General features: G+C 42.8%; 1 protein-coding gene across 1 annotated transcript in view; it reads left to right on the top strand.

Moving 5' to 3' along the window:
* Positions 1 to 581: 581 nt before the first annotated feature.
* uts2r2 (urotensin-2 receptor 2) overlaps positions 582 to 17,271 on the top strand; it is a 33,348-nt gene continuing 16,658 nt past the window's right edge. Inside the window, exons 1-8 of the mRNA XM_024387831.2 lie at positions 582 to 783; positions 1,212 to 1,435; positions 1,909 to 1,984; positions 2,077 to 2,119; positions 4,911 to 4,975; positions 6,475 to 6,531; positions 10,273 to 10,426; positions 16,377 to 16,500. Of these exons, the coding sequence (XP_024243599.1) occupies positions 716 to 783; positions 1,212 to 1,435; positions 1,909 to 1,984; positions 2,077 to 2,119; positions 4,911 to 4,975; positions 6,475 to 6,531; positions 10,273 to 10,426; positions 16,377 to 16,500 (811 nt within the window). The 5' untranslated portion in view covers positions 582 to 715. The remainder of the gene's footprint in view (positions 784 to 1,211; positions 1,436 to 1,908; positions 1,985 to 2,076; positions 2,120 to 4,910; positions 4,976 to 6,474; positions 6,532 to 10,272; positions 10,427 to 16,376; positions 16,501 to 17,271) is intronic.

Below are 17,271 nucleotides of genomic sequence, written 5' to 3'. Positions count from 1 at the left end.
AGTAATCAGTTCAATGATATACATCTGGTGGAAAATATGCAACTACTGGTACCATGACTGGGTTCGATTCTCTATCATGGGGGATCGTGTTCTTGAAGTAATGCTTACAGTACCTTGATCTACCATCAAATTAAAATCCTGAATGCGAGAGGGCAGTCTTACGTCCGTGGTATCTGCCCTCTCATTGGCTAGAATGGTCCCACCTGATCTTTTTTCCTCCCGCCTGCCTTCCATCTTTGAGGACATGTATTTGCATTGTTAGAGCGGTCACTCGACTATCTTGTCAATATAATAGTTCGTATTTGACCACACCCACGAAACGGGAGCAAACGTACCTCAAAAGTTGTTGAAGAGTGTGCACCGTTTTGGGGAAACGTGTTGTTCAGTACAAACCGTCGCGCAACATAGCAAACGATGAACGCACCCAGGCTACATCGCACCAGCGACTACACACCCATCAATGTAAACAGATTGAGGTGCTGATAGTCAGTTGATTGACTTTGACTTGGCCTGCAGAGCAATAGACTTTCGTGATGTGGTCCAATTAAAACGCAGGTTTCATTCTTCAGGAGCCAACCAGATGGACTGTTACGCATTGACCAGGAAGCAATGCCGAGTAGTGGTAATCTGAAATCCTCTACTATTTCTGTATGAAAAGAAGTAGCTAGCTATATAGCTTTATGAATGTCCACTGAAAAAGGCTTTGCATTATACAATGACGATACAACGGCGAGGAAATCCAAAAGTCCCAGACGCCAACGGGATTGAGAAAAAGATCAAAAGGTAACGTCAACGACATGCATGGCCAGTACTAGTCTGATTAAACAGGCTGTGTAATACACAATTAATTGGTATATATTCACATCCTGAAACATTGGAGTGCAAAATCGTGTAAATGTTCCTTACACACCAGAATATTGAATAAAATTACATTTGAATTTACTCTACCGGTTGTCTGTGCGGTTTGTTCTAAATTTGAGACAAAATATCCCCAGGAAAGTACTATATTGGTTACCCAACTTCCTAGAGAGCCAGTAGGTTTTGGTTCCGTTCGGCACCGAGGTAAAATTAGTTTTATTGGCTATTCGTTCGGCAGACATATATATATTGTGTGTGATAATAAGATGGGTGGAAGAGGGAAGTCTTTTTTTCTGTTCTCCTTTCACTGCAGGACAATCAAACCAAACTTCCTCTCTCCTGTCCTCTCCCAGGGGTAATGCTCTGAGGCAGGCGTCTGCATGGCGGGTGTCCCGTGGCTCTCTGCTCGTAGTGGTGGTGGCCCTGGCTGTGGTAGGAACCCTCACCTGGCTCTACCTGGCCTCAGGGGACCCTTACACCACAGAGACCCTGGTCAGACAGGCTGAGGTGATTGCTCTGACCAGGGTCTACACTGTGGATTGTTCTGAGGACTATGAGAACTACAAACGCTACCCAGGTGGGTTTAAAACAACACATATTTGTATTAAAGCCACAATCTAAAAATTATGCATGCCATATGAAGAGTTTAGTTGAATTGGACGCATTAGTGCACGGTTAGAATAAAAGCCTGCACACTTCCTTTCCCTAGTTGGGGAATAGCCTATGAAACTCCCGCCTACTTCCTGGATCATGTCCCATACTGTTTTTGAATGAGTTTTTAAGATTATATAATGAAATTCATTAGAACATGGTCATTTTAATATTATATTTGTATTCGTGGATTAGTTTACTTTTACCTGATGCCTTTCATTAATGTTTTAGATTGCTTTTTTGTAATTGGAAACCTTTATAAAAGCCATTGGGTCAAAGTACATTTGAATCTTGAATCCCATTAAAAACAGTATAGGACATGATCCAGGAAGTAGGCAGGAGGTAGGCTGAAGTTTCTACTGTGATGTTGCAGATGATGTGAGAGACTCTTTTTCCCAGGATGCACTCCCAAAACATGTGGCCGAGCCGTCACAGACAACTCGGTGACCAGGGAGGAGGCCATGGCCCTCAGGCGGTGAGGGATTCTATACTATCTTTCGTCTCTGTCTATAGCTCCTACCCCCCTCTCTTTCCATTTCTCTGTAACTTATTTCTCTACTCCTGCAGGTTGGCAGAGAGGGGTCTGGCCCTAGCTGGTTCAGATGGAGGGGTGAGTATCTACTTTTAGTAATGCATATTTGAACTTAAACAGGACCTAAAGCTAGCATGAAGACTGTTGCTCAGATTTCAGTTGTAGTGTCCCTCTGTCTCCACTAGAGGTCAGGGTGGTACAACCATAGATATCTTATTAAATTCTAATTCCTAATTCTATGGGTACAACATCCAAAGTTAAGTTCAGACAGGCTGATACAGTTATTAGTGTGTAATGCTATCGTACCAGGCTGTTTAGTTGACCCCTCACCATTGAGTCTTCCCTCCACCTCCTGTAGATCGGGTCCACAGCCATAATAAGTGATTGTTAATGGCCTGTTAAAATACTGTAGTGAGGGTAGTGGAAGAAACAGGGGACATCTGAAAAAATTAACATGATTTATTTACTGGCTAAGAGAGAGCAGAGTATCCCTGGGTAGCTGACACAACTGTTTAATTTGTATCCCGCGACGTGGTTAGCCTCAGTTGCTGGGACCGCTACTATCTGTCCTGGGATACTGCCATACCCTAAAAGTCTAGCCTAACAAAACCTTTCGATATTGCCAAGCAGTTCAATGACTTTCACTAGTAAAGTGGAAACTCAGAAGTGAAATGACAACAGTGAAACATCATATTTTTGTCTGTAAGATCTAATATGAAAGAAAAGGATTGCTATTTTCAATCTGGTCAAGTTTGTGCGGGAGAGGTGGAAGAACTATTGTTATCCATCAATAATGATAGGCCAGCAGGTATAGACAGCCTTGATGGGAAAGTATTAAGAATGGTAGCAGACTATTGCCACCCCTATTTGCTAAATCTTTAACCAAAGCCTAAAGGAATGTGTGTGTCCACAGGCGTGGAAGGAAGCTAAGGTAATTCCACTCCCTAAAAATAGTAAAGCACCCTTTGCTGTATCTAACAGCCACCCAATCAGTTTGCTGGGAGAATTGTGTTTGACCAAATACAATGCCAGGATGGTATGCTGCTGTATCCCACTGCTGGCTTGCTTCTGAAGCTAAGCAGGGTTGGTCCCTGGATGGGAGACCAGATGCTGTTGGAAGTGGTGTTGGAGGGCCAGTAGGAGGCACTCTTTCCTCTGGTCTAAAAAAAAATATTCCAATTCCCCAGGGCAGTGATTGGGGACACTACTCTGTGTAGGGTTCCGTCTTTCGGATGGGACGTTAAACGGGTGTCCTGACTCTCTGAGGTCATTAAAGATCCCATGGCACTTATCGTAAGAGTAGGGGTGTTAACCCCGGTGTCCTGGCTAAATTCCCAATCTGGCCCTCAAACTGTCATGGCCACCTAATCATCCCCAGCTTACAATTGGCTCATTCATCCCCCTCCTCTCCCCGGTAACTATTCCCCAGGTCGTTGCTGTAAATGCTATGGCTTTACATCAACTGCCATCACATGGTTGGAGAGTTATTTATCCAATAGAACCCAGAGAGTGTTATTCAGTGGAAGCTTCTTTAACATCCGATGTGTACAGTGCGGTGTCCCCCAGGGCAGTTTCCTTGGGCCGTTACTCTTCTCTATTTTTACAAATGCTTTGCCACTGGTCTTACACAAAATTAGAACGACTACGTATGCAGATAATTCCACACTACATGTCACCACCCAAAGTCAGTGAGCTCACTGAAATTCTAAATAGGGAGTTACAGTTCAATCAGAATGGGTGATTAATAATAAACTGGTCTTAAAAACACATCTACTAATAGCATTGTATTTGGTACAAACTTTCTCTAAAGACCTAAACGTCAACTGGAGTTGTACATAAAGGGTGTGACCATTGAGTAAGTTCAGGAAGTTAAACTCCTATGTATAACAGTGGATGGTCAATTATCATGGGCAAGTCATATTGACAAAGCTGTTGTGAGGATGGGGAGGGGTATGTATATTGTAAAAATATGTTCTGCTTTTTTTGACACATCTACTGTACTAGTTGTTCAGGATCTGGTCTTGTTCCATCTTTATTACTGTCCAGTAACATGGTCAAGTGCAGCAAAGAAAGACCTAGCAAAGCTGCAGCTGGCTCAAAACAGAGTAGCACACCTTGCCTTTAACTGCACATGCATAACTAACATCAGCAACATGCATGCCAGTCTTTCCTGGTTGAAGGTTGATGAGAAATGAACTTCTTCTCCTAGTTTTTATGATGAAAATTACTGTAATGAAAGTTCCAGATTGTGTGCATAATCAAATAACATTCAGCTCAGACACCCAGACATACCCCTCAAGACATGCCACCAGGGGTCTCTTCACACTCCCCAAGTCCAAAACGAATTTACTGCAACGCACAGTATTATACAGAGGCATGATCCCATGGAAGCAAATCTCCAAATTACTTTAAAAAACAACAACAATCAAACAAAATTTCATGGCAGGAACTGTGAGGGGAGACACACAGACCCATGCCTATATATATTGTTGTTTTTTAGATGTATATATGTATATCTCTCATTGTATTTTAATGTAGTGTGACTGTCCTTGTCTGACTGTCCTTGTCTATCAGTGTGTTGTTACTTGTCATGTTTTGTGTTTTTTTTATAAGTGTGAATGCGAGTGTGAGCTGATGCGGTATGTGTCTCTCCAGTGTGTGTATGGTGGAGACTCACTCTTGCATGCTGGCGGAGTAAGAGAACTGGGGGAAGTGCGCTGGCTGGTTGGGGTCCTCAGGAAGAATAGCTGCTGCTTCTGCAAAAGCTAACAGAGATCCGAATAAACCAATAAATAACAAATGAAGGGCAGAGAAGTAGACTGAAATAAGTTCTAATAATTTGCTTATTCTCTTTTTTTGTCCTCTCCAGGCTTCCATCCTGGACCTGCACTCTGGGGCTCTGTCGATGGGGAAGCAGTTTGTCAACATCTACAGGTGAGGAGGAGTGAACAGTTCTCTCTCTCCTCTCGCTATCTCTCTGATCCAGTGTCTTTTTCCCTTTTAAATTCATACTAATGATCCTAATTAAATAGCACTTTTCATTACAAACAAGAATTTCAAAGTCACTTTGAATACAGAAACAAATGTATAGATCTGGCAGTTCATGGTTGGTCGTCTTCCACAGATTCAGATGTCTTGAGGCAGTTCGGAAAGGCAGTCAGCAGCTTGAGCGGAGGGAGTATCGATGATACAGACAGGCAGGGAGAAATGTCAGTCAGATAGACAAGCCCAGAGCTCTTCATCAGGCATGCCGTCTCCTTCGTAGACACACTGGATGATCCACTATCAAAGTGCAGCACCCACCTGGCTGATACTTTGGTGGCTATAAAAGTGCCAGAAAAGACCACCACACCTCGACAGTAGACTGGAACAGTCCCATATGTGGCGAGCCTCTGCCATTCCTTCAAACCGCAATCCATATCTTTCCAGAAATATTTACAGAGCTCTCTGCCCAGGCGACCTCATGGCACCATGGCAACCACAGAACCCCTGGGTATACCGGTACCACATACTGGTATATATGCGGTAAAGAGGTCAATGGAATAGAACAAGGACGCCGGATTGGCGTACATTCAACACATCTAATTGAACAAAGTGGATATTTGTACAAATCCGTAGTGATTGATGTATTATAACAGGCCCACAATGTGGTCACTAAAGTCCAATTTGGATATACAGTATTTGGCTGTTTTCGCTCCATAACATTTAGAAGTGGTTACTCTTCAGGTTTAGAAGAAGTGACTGATAAATGCTAACTCCCGTTTCTTATGAGCTGGTAGCATAGCTAGAGTACAGAAATCAGTGGAGGTTGTCAGTGTTTTTTTAACTGCAATGCAGCTGATTGGTGACGATGACATGAACATGTGTTGGGGTTGACATCCATACAAGCCTTGTACCTTGTTTTACCTCAACATAGTGTGAAATACACATAAACAGTAGCCCAAATGTTTAGGCACAGTTTTGCTGGGGGGCAATAAGGAGATTCGGTATCATTCCCCCACAGTGTCTTTCTCCCACCTGTTTCCATGGCATTTACATTTTTGGGTTGAGTTCCATTGAGCTCTTTACCAGATCCATGTACCGTCTATAAAGGTATTTTGGTACAATGCTAAATAAATGTGAAGTTCTACCAATGTAATTACTTCACTGTCAGTTTTGTCCTAGTTTGGTTGAGTGTAAAACCAACCGAACAGAGAAAGCCCATTCACTACTAACTGAACCATTAATCTCACTCACTCGCTCCATCAGTCTTCTGAAACTGTGGCATCTCCTGCAATCCGCCTGCTTCTTTATCCTGCCCTCTTTGGAAAGCTGCTCTGTCATGGCCTCTTGGGTAATTGTGCAGTGTACTGTGCTGTCTGTGTTGCTGGACCGTAATGTATGCTAATGGCCCGGTTCTGTTCTGCTCTCTATGCCTGCGCTGCTGATGACAGGTACTTTGGGGAGCAGATAACAGATGTATTCTCTGAAGAGGACTTCCGACTCTACAGGTAGGTGTGTGCTTGTGTGTGTGTTTTTAGGGCTGCATGATTAGTCAATTTCAGATCTAAATTGACATGTGCAATATCCATATTCTCCTTTCATTAACACTCCATTAATACAACAAAAACTACACTATGGTACCTCTTCCAATGAGATGCGCTAGACGCCGTTCAGTCATTCTCTACATGCACAGAGGAAGCTGACCAATCACACTGCATGGCATGCACATACTGGCCAATCACAACTGTCCCTGCTTAGAGCGCGCAGTTCTATATTGTAGAGCTCCGCCCCTATTGGTTTACCGTGCTGCCAAGGCAGCATCGCCTGAGAAAATGTAATTATGCACACACCTTCAGACTATGAGAGTACATGTGCCCCTATACACTGAGTATAGCAAACATTAGGAACACCTTCCTAATACTGAGTTGCATTCCCAATTGATTCTGAAAGGTGTCGAAAGCGTTCCACAGGGATGCTGGCCCATGTTGACTCCAATTCTTCCCACAGTTTTCAAGCTGGTTGGATGTCCTTTGGGTGGTGGACCATTCTTGATACACACAGGAAATTGTTGAGTGTGAACAGCCCAGCAGCATTGCAGTTATTGACACAAACCAGTGATCCTGGCACCTACTACCATACCCCATTCAAAGACAATCAAATATTTTGTCTTGCTCATTCACCCTCTGAATGGCACATGTACCCAATCCATGCCTCAATTGTCTCGAGGCTTAAAAATCCTTCTTTAACCTCTCATCTACACTGATTTGAAGTGAATTTAACAAGTGACGCCAATAAGGGAGCATAGCTTCCCCCTGGATTCACCTGGTCAGTCTTTGTCATGAAAGAGCAGGTGTTCTTAATGTTTTATATACTCTGTGTATATTGAGGCTACTTCCCTTCAGTCAGCCTCCCAGTTATTTTTAGCGCGACTTGATGCTGTAGAGCCATAGAAGAAAAGAAGTTGATGAAACCGTCGTAGGATATCAAGTCACCCTATGTCGTCATGAGTACGATGGGAGTTCGGGCCCTCAGTGTTCTGTGTCAGTGAGCTCGGGACAGACAGCTGTTTTTTTTTTAATGACCGTTCCACCGGATATATGGGACCATCAGATCATGATATTTTGTTATTTCACACAGAGGCTTGGTGATTATCGAGGCCGGGAGTGTTGGAAAGATTTTTCAAATACTGAGGAACTATCGTTTGCGATGGATGTTAAAAAAACAGACTTCGTTTACAATGTGTGAGTGGAAGAAATAATGACTCAGAAGCTCAGCGTATTAGTTGTGGACTTGGGCCACAGTAGGTAGGCCTACTTCCATGCATGCTCAGGCTACGCGCTCCCTCAACGTTTTCAAAACCGAGAAACCAGACACATGCTCATTGCTCGCGGAGCACTCCAAAGAAAATACAATGAAAAGATTGACAACTCGTAATGGTTACGAAACAAAACAAAACTTGTTTCTCACAATTTTAGCAGGTAGTGAACTCCGCAAACAACTCTTCCACTCCGAGAATGGTAAAATGACTAATTAATACATGTATTAACAGAAAGCTACGTAACCAAATGACGAGGGATTAACGGTACATTTACTAGGCCTACTGGGGATCTATGTAATGTGGAATTCATACAAAAGAAACCATCAAAGGGCAAACAATTAACACAATGTAAAAAGGAATGGGCAAGAATTGACGTGAGACGGCTGAGCGCATTCTGAAGAGAGGAAGGTATATGTTTTATGGAGAGGGACACGTCATAGCTTCGCCACACGCCCTTTTGTAATTGTTCCTGCCATTCACAAGAGTGGCCGCTCTCCAACAGACACTCTCAATGGAGATTCCTAAGCTCAATGACACCATGTTCATCTTGTTCTGGGCTCCTGACCCTATAATAAAAACCCACCCTACCGAGTCCAAAGGACCGGCAATGTGGCACTCCTTGCAGCGTTGCTGTCCAAGTCATTGACGGGGAAGGATGCTCTCACGGGGAAGGTGGATTAAGTGGCTTGGATTTCTGGCGCTGTCCTTCATTTGACTCAAGTCTCTGCAATATGTGCTGGGCGGCACCTGTGGCTCTCTCTCACTGCCATGAAGGAGCTAGAGTGGAACGAGTTGCTCACCGCACCCATCTCCAAGAAGGCTCTTTTCGGAGCTGCTGTGATGGAGGCGATGGAGCGCATTGGGAAATCGGTGGAGGGGAGGAAGCAACTGGCCAAACATCTGCCCTTGGCGACGTCAGCCTTACAGCATTGACGGCCATCTTGTCATCATCTCAGAGACCAGGGTCTACAGTCCATTACCGAGCCCGGCGCCAGGCTCCAACCAACACTCCTGCTGTCCCAGCTACCCCTGCGCCGCCAGCTGACCCAGATGCGCCGCCGTGTTTGACACAACGCGGGGGAGCGGATAGGGGAACAGACTCTGTGCAGTTTTACCTCGATTCCCCACACTCCTGTTGGAGGAGACCCTATTCCACAAAGGAGACCCTTTTCCATGACAAACGTATGATCTCTCAGGTTGCTCTCTGTCCAGAGGTGTATCGGCCCTTTTCAGGCTCGTAATGTCAGACTCGCATATCTCTGGCTCACGTTTCCAGTGCTCATCAGAGAAGACAAAAAGGGCTCCGACCCACTACCAGCCCCCTTTGGAGCAGGCAGCAGGGATGAGCTTTGGCCCACGTACAAGGCCACAGACTGAGCCTGCCTCTGTTATCAGGAGATGCCGGTACTACCATTATGCACATAACCATCATAACGGCGCCACCGGATTCTCTGGTCTGATGAAACTAGGGTCATCACTAGTTACCACAGACACAAAGTCATAAACCCCACATATTTCTACAATTTATCTTCTTTAAAATGTGATTTTTAAACTTAACCCTAAACTTAACTCCTTACTTCATACCTAACCCTTACTTTAAATGACGACTATTAATTTTTTACGATATATCCAATTGTGACTGTGGTAACTCGTGCAAACCCTGAATGAGGAGCAGCAAGTGTGCATAACGATAATGGTGCAAACGTGGTAAAGGCCATCGCGTTGATTGACTGGACCAGACTCCAATGTTTTGGAAACAGTTTGCACCTTGCAATCGGTAGGCTAGATGTCGTGTTTTTAAGGCACTTTGACTTTAATTTCAATTATAATAAGGGTTGAACCTACCTATACATAATTGCACAATCATAAGCTTCCGATTCCATTTGCAGTCCATGGCTGCCTGAATACATAATTAACTTAGGCTATTTAACAACTCATAATGGTAACATAGGAAATATGATCTAATAATGTTGTTAATTAATTGGTGTTGCGTTTATAGCACACTATATTTTGAAGAACTTGTTAATATGTAGGTGTAATAATCCTATCACTTATCATATATATATGTTGAAAAAGATTTTCACTTGGTTTTGTATTCAGTTAGCACAGTATGTATTAATTCATACAATCTCATTTTAGAAGTGATGTTCTCTACCCTGACAGATGTTTTAACCATGTCTGATGGAATTACCAAGTTTTCACTCCGTAATCGCAATTGCAATATCTGGCCCCCAAAAATCGCAATTTGATATTTCTTATTAATCGTGTGTGTGTGTGTGTGTCTCTCTCTCTCTGTGTGAATTATATTTACAGGCCCAAGTTACTGTTGAGCACAATTGTAAGATGCCCTCTGTGACTCAATTTTCATTCATTAATAATGGAGTGATTGATGAATTGTTTAATTGGTTGATTGATTACTTCCACCCTCCAGGGAGGTGCGTGGTCGTATTCAGGCAGTGATCGCGGAGACATTTGACCTGGACCCATCTCTTCTGTACCTCACCAAGCCCACCTTCTTCTCACGCATCAACAGCACACTGGCCAAGACACAGCATGATGAGTACTGGCACCCTCACATAGACAAGGTAAGATTCTTTTATAAAAGATAAGGTGTCATAATATAATTAAGCAATAAGGCCACTGATGCACGACACAACGTGGAGTGCCTGGAAACAGTCCTTACCCGTGGTATATTAGCAATATACCACAACCCCCCCCAAGCTGCCTTATTGCTATTATAAACTGGTTACCAATGTAATTAGAGCAGTAAAAATAAAAATACATGTTTTGTCATGCCCGTGGTATACTGTCTGATATACCATGGCTTTCGGCCAGTCAGCATTCAGGGCTTGAACCACCCAGTTTCTAATATTACATCAAGAAAGGTGTCATATGTTTTATGCTATGGTGTTGAATACTGCTTTCTGATTGGCTTGAAGGGCATTCTAGAGCGTGCATTATTTCCCTATAACGCATGGTATATTTGCACGGTTGAATTCAATGGCTATAGTTCATTTTTACATGTTGTGTTTTCAGCTGCTTTTGAAAGCAACAGTCAAATTGAAAACAGTATTGGTATTGTTGAATTTGATTTTCATAATAGCAAGCTAGGACTGATGGTTTGGTTAGCTAAACTAGCAAGTCTGTTTGTGTGGTTACCACGGCAACTACTATCTATCTAGTAAACTTCCTAGCTACTTCAGTGGATGTTGAACACATTTCTACCAGCAAATGAACACATTTCTAGTGGCAAATGTGTTAAATTATAGCCATAGCATAAAAGGGATAATCAACTCGGGGCTCAATCCGTTCTCTGGAAAATAATGCAACTAGGTGGAAGGTCAGTTCCACTGCACTAGCGCGTCGCGGAACATACCTTCCACCTCGTTAACTTTTTTCTATAGAACGCATAGCCTCTCGTTGATTATCCCTTAAATATACACATATACACAGAGTATACACACACAAACGTTTAAACTTTGCCTCTTTCTGCATTATCCTGTGTGATACATTTTACAGGGGCACCGAGATTACCTTTAAATTAAATCAAATGTTATGTCACATGCGCCAAATACAACAGGTACACCTTACAGTGAAATGCTTACTTACAAACCCTTTACCAATAATGCATTTAAAAAATAAGAAATATACAAGTAATTAAAGAGTAACAGTAAAATAACAATAGCGAGACCATATACAGGGACAGAATCAATGTGCTGGGGCACCGGTTAGGAGGGGGGTGGCAATGCAAATAGTCTGGGTAGCCATTTGATTAGATCTTCAGGAGTCTTATGGCTTGGGGTTAGAAGCTGTTTAGAAGCCTCTTGGACCTAGACTGACTCCGGTACCGCTTGCCATGGGGTAGCAGAGAGAAAAGTCTATGACTAGGGTGGCTGGAGTCTTTGACAATTTTTAGGGCCTTTCTCTTACACCGCCTGGTATAGAGATCCTGGATGGAAGGAAGCTTAGCCCCAGTGATATACTGGGCCATAAGTACTACCCACTCACTACTCTAGTCCTTGCATCACACGCGCAAGGTTTCTGACCTCCTCCCTATCGGCTGTCTTGTCATTGTCGGTGATCAGGCCTACCACTGTTGTCATCGGCAAACTTAATGATGGTGTCGTGCCTGGCCGTGCAGTCATGAGTGAACTGGGAGTACAGGAGGTGGCTGAGCACGCACCCCTGAGGGGCCCCGTGTTGAGGATCAGCGTGGCGGATGTGTTGTTACCTACCCTTTCCACCTGGGGGCGGCCCGTCAGGAAGTCCAGGATCCAGTTGAAGAGGGAGGTGTTTAGTCCCAGGGTCCTTAGCTTAGTGATGAGCTTTGAGGGTACTATGGTGTTGAATGCTGAGCTGTAGTCAAAGAATAGCATTCTCTCACAGGTGTTCCTTTTGTCCGGGTGGGAAAGGGCAGTGTGGAGTGCAATAGAGTGCATCATTTGTGGATCTGTTAGGGCGGTATGCAAGTTGGAGTGGGTCTAGGGTTTCTGGGATAATGGTGTTGATGTGAGCCATGACCAGCATTTCATGGTAGTCATTTAGACCGGTTACCTTAGTGTTCTTGGGCACAGGGACTATGGTGGTCTGCATGAAACATGTTGGTTAGACTCAGACAGGGAGAGGTTGAAAATGTCAGTGAAGACACTTGCCAGTTGGTCAGCGCATGCTCGGAGTACACGTCCTGGTAATCCGTCTGGCCCTGCGGCCTTGTGAATGTTTACCTGTTTTTAAAGGTCTTACTCACCTCACTTTAGTTGTGTAGTCAAGAAGTTTTGAAGCCTCCTAGCTTACCAAATGCAATGAATATCCCCTTCTCCTGTTTCACAGTACAGCAGACCCTCTGACTGTAGTCAGAATCGTGTAAAGCATACACTTCCTCCCATCTGTGTTTAAATATCCCCTTTAATATTTATGAAACAGATTTCATATTCAAGTATGAAACTTTTGTACAGTAGTTATACATCAATGACTCCATAAAAAGTACAGTATGGAACAGGAAAACCTATCGGATGTACTTTGGGGCAAGTAAAACTTAATTTTTTTTCTCTCCAAAAAGTGATTTGAAATAGTCTTGAGGGTAAGTTCATGGTTAATTGAAAGTTGCGTATTTTCTGTGAGATTTGAATGCAGCTTTGATCACACATGAATATATCTCATTATTGTTTAGCCAGCAGGGCAATAGAATGAAGTGATTATTTCATACCAGACTATGATTCCTCCCATTCCATCTTCCTGTGATGTCTCGACTGTGGACCTCGGCAAAGCAGACTTTTTGGAATTCATTGGGTTATTCAATTGATAGGACTGTAAGAGATGTTTGTACACATTGAACACTACAGACAAAGGTCCCAAAGGATATGTCGGAATCTTATCTGTTCGCTAAGGTGTGTGTGTTCTCGTATCTTTGAGCATTGTTCATTTGCTGATGCTCCATCGTGTGTGTGTGTGTGTGTGTGTGTGTGTGTGTGTGTGTGTTCGCCTTCTGCCTGTGCACGTATTAGATATTCTGGGTATCTCTGATCATGATTTATTTTACAGTGCCCCAAAAGCTCATCATATCTCCTCTGAGTCTTCCGCAATATAAATTAATGTCACCTTATCCTCTGTCTCTCGGTTCCTCGACAGCTGGGAAAATGTAATTCAAAAACACCAGCTCTCTCCCCCATCTGTCCTCTCCACCCTGCCCCTTCCCCCTCCACCAGGATTAATTGGCCCAACCAGGCCCTCATTTAAATGGAAATTGTTTTAAGTGTCTGGGGTTGGTTTCCACCCCATCAATCATACTGCTGAGATGGTTTCATACACAATTGGCCTCTGCTGCAACGTGTCTGTTCTCTGTACCGCCCAGGACGAATCGGCATAATGTCTGGCATGAAGACGTGGGAAACTAATGCAGTTTCCCCTAGGATTCTTTGGTAACTTTATTTGGGTAGTCCATCTGTAGATGCTCTACAGACTACCAGTAACATTTCTGCTAGCCCTATCCCTTATCCTAACCCTTAACTTAACCCTAACCCATATTCTAAACCTAACCTTAACCGTAACCTTAGCAAGCAGTTGCTTATCAACAGCTGGTTTGTTGATCGTATGACCATCTACAGATGAACTATCCAAATAAAGTTTTATATTTTTTATATATTGTTTTGCAGCGCTAGTGTGCCACTGTTAAATGCATATAAGGGGAAAAACTGCTATGTAAAACAGTGCAAAATAACCTTGCCATGGCCATGCTCACCCAGTGAGGACTGAAACACTATTGTGGGAGTATGTTCCCAAATTGAAGAAGAACATTTTAGTTATGTCCCTGATGTAATTTGGTTTGATTTAGATGGTTTTTAAATGTTTTATTTGTGTTTCGGTGCGGCAGGTAGCCTAGTGGTTAGAGCGTTGGGACAGTAACCAAAAGGTTGCTGCATCGAATCCCCGAGCTGGCAAGGTAAAAATCAGTCATTCTGCCCCTGAACAAGGCAGTTAACCCACTGTTCCCTGGTAGGCCGTCATTGTAAATAAGAATTTGTTCTTAACTGACTTACCTAGTTAATACATAAAGGATATACAGTGCCTTGCGAAAGTATTCGGCCCCCTTGAACTTTGCGACCTTTTGCCACATTTCAGGCTTCAAACATAAAGATATAAAACTGTATTTTTTTGTGAAGAATCAACAACAAGTGGGACACAATCATGAAGTGGAACGACATTTATTGGATATTTCAAACTTTTTTAACAAATCAAAAACTGAAAAATTGGGCGTGCAAAATTATTCAGCCCCTTTACTTTCAGTGCAGCAAACTCTCTCCAGAAGTTCAGTGAGGATCTCTGAATGATCCAATGTTGACCTAAATGACTAATGATGATAAATACAATCCACCTGTGTGTAATCAAGTCTCCGTATAAATGCACCTGCACTGTGATAGTCTCAGAGGTCCGTTAAAAGCGCAGAGAGCATCATGAAGAACAAGGAACACACCAGGCAGGTCCGAGATACTGTTGTGAAGAAGTTTAAAGCCGGATTAGGATACAAAAAGATTTCCCAAGCTTTAAACATCCCAAGGAGCACTGTGCAAGCGATAATATTGAAATGGAAGGAGTATCAGACCACTGCAAATCTACCAAGACCTGGCCGTCCCTCTAAACGTTTAGCTCATACAAGGAGAAGACTGATCAGAGATGCAGCCAAGAGGCCCATGATCACTCTGGATGAACTGCAGAGATCTACAGCTGAGGTGGGAGACTCTGTCCATAGGACAACAATCAGTCGTATATTGCACAAATCTGGCCTTTATTGAAGAGTGGCAAGAAGAAAGCCATTTCTTAAAGATATCCATAAAAAGTGTTGTTTAAAGTTTGCCACAAGCCACCTGGGAGACACACCAAACATGTGGAAGAAGGTGCTCTGGTCAGATGAAACCAAAATTGAACTTTTTGGCAACAATGCAAAACGTTATGTTTGGCGTAAAAGCAACACAGCTCATCACCCTGAACAGACCATCCCCACTGTCAAACATGGTGGTGGCAGCATCATGGTTTGGGCCTGCTTTTCTTCAGCAGGGACAGGGAAGATGGTTAAAATTGATGGGAAGATGGATGGAGCCAAATACAGGACCATTCTGGAAGAAAACCTGATGGAGTCTGCAAAAGACCTGAGACTGGGACGGAGATTTGTCTTCCAACAAGACAATGATCCAAAACATAAAGCAAAATCTACAATGGAGTGGTTCAAAAATAAACATATCCAGGTGTTAGAATGGCCAAGTCAAAGTCCAGAACTGAATCCAATCGAGAATCTGTGGAAAGAACTGAAAACTGCTGTTCACAAATGCTCTCCATCCAAACTCACTGAGCTCGAGCTGTTTTGCAAGGAGGAATGGGAAAAAATTTCAGTCTCTCTGTGCAAAACTGATAGAGACATACCCCAAGCGACTTACAGCTGTAATCGCAGCAAAAGGTGGCGCTACAAAGTATTAACTTAAGGGGGCTGAATAATTTTGCACGCCCAATTTTTCAGTTTGATTTGTTAAAAAGTTTGAAATATCCAATAAATGTCGTTCCACTTCATGATTGTGTCCCACTTGTTGTTGATTCTTCACAAAAAAATACAGTTTTATATCTTTATGTTTGAAGCCTGAAATGTGGCAAAAGGTCGCAAAGTTCAAGGGGGCCGAATACTTTCGCAAGGCACTGTATATATATATTGATTTTTAAATTTATTCATCAAACCCCTTGGCTAAACAAGCACTATTCTAGACTTGACATGACAACTCGCAACAGTTAATCTTTCATATAGTCTAATCAAACATCACCCAATTAGATTGTATTGATTTTTAGCTCCTTAAATCTCCCTTGCTGGCATGTTGTTTGATGAAAATACTTGAATAAGACAAAACTTCCCAAATTGTCATCTGGTGCTGAGAAAATGTAAGGCATATAGGTATGAACAAAAAAAGAATCCCTCTCGGTATTACTGCCAACAAGTGAGTGTATACTTTGTCTGCAGAGATTTAAAAACCTGTTGTGTGTTTACCAACATAACAGGTAACCTACGGATCATTTGACTACACCTCTCTGCTCTACCTTTCTGACTACGGAACAGACTTCACCGGAGGCAGGTTCATCTTCATGGACTCCAATGGCAACCGCACTGTGGAACCGCGAGCAGGTACGTCTCCATACAATGTAAAACAGTTCAAAATCTAGTGGAAAACTCTTTGTAAATGCTATTCATTTTAACTATCCCTTTATTATTATTATTATTATTTATAACATTATTACTGTCGCTTTTGGCTGTACATTGTAATCAGCGTTTAGCAGTGTTAGCAGTGCTTTGAAAGTGTCCACTTTCTTTCTGGTTAAAGTAGTGTTTATGTGTAGTCTAAATGAGCTCTAATCCCCTGTAAATGGGTGACTGTGTGGAAGTAAGGCCGTAAATGCTGCAGGATTAGCCGTGATCGTCCTTGGGGGGCCTCGGTTAATGCTGTTGTCAGTCGCTGCATTAGGTAACACTGTTGATCATGTTAACTCTCACTCTTATCCTCTTGGTAATTAATAGTCTGCATTAATTTATAGATGATTGTAAAGTATGGTAATTATGTGTAAACTGTTTAGTTTCAAGAGAAATGTGATGGGATTACATATTATCTCTCTGTGCCTTGTGTTTGACACCACTGGTTGAGTGGAAGTGTATGACGTCCATATTCAGTCCTCTCCACATGAGACTCTGGGCTCACCCTTTCTCACTTTTTCTCTGTTCTGGCTATGGATTTTATCCACCTCTTGTAGTTTCAGAAACTATCTATTTTGTGGCCTTCTCTCTTTCCTCTACTATGTATTTTTCTTTCTCGTCTCATGGAATTGAGTTCTGTGGTCTCATGACAGTGAGTTCAGTGTTTCATCTGACAGACCTTCAGAATACACATGACCGAAGATATGC

Source organism: Oncorhynchus tshawytscha, linkage group LG25 (assembly GCF_018296145.1).
Source record: "Oncorhynchus tshawytscha isolate Ot180627B linkage group LG25, Otsh_v2.0, whole genome shotgun sequence".
NCBI lineage: Eukaryota > Metazoa > Chordata > Actinopteri > Salmoniformes > Salmonidae > Oncorhynchus > Oncorhynchus tshawytscha.
Note: the sequence above shows the minus strand (reverse complement) of the source record. Positions and strands in the feature narration are given on the sequence as shown.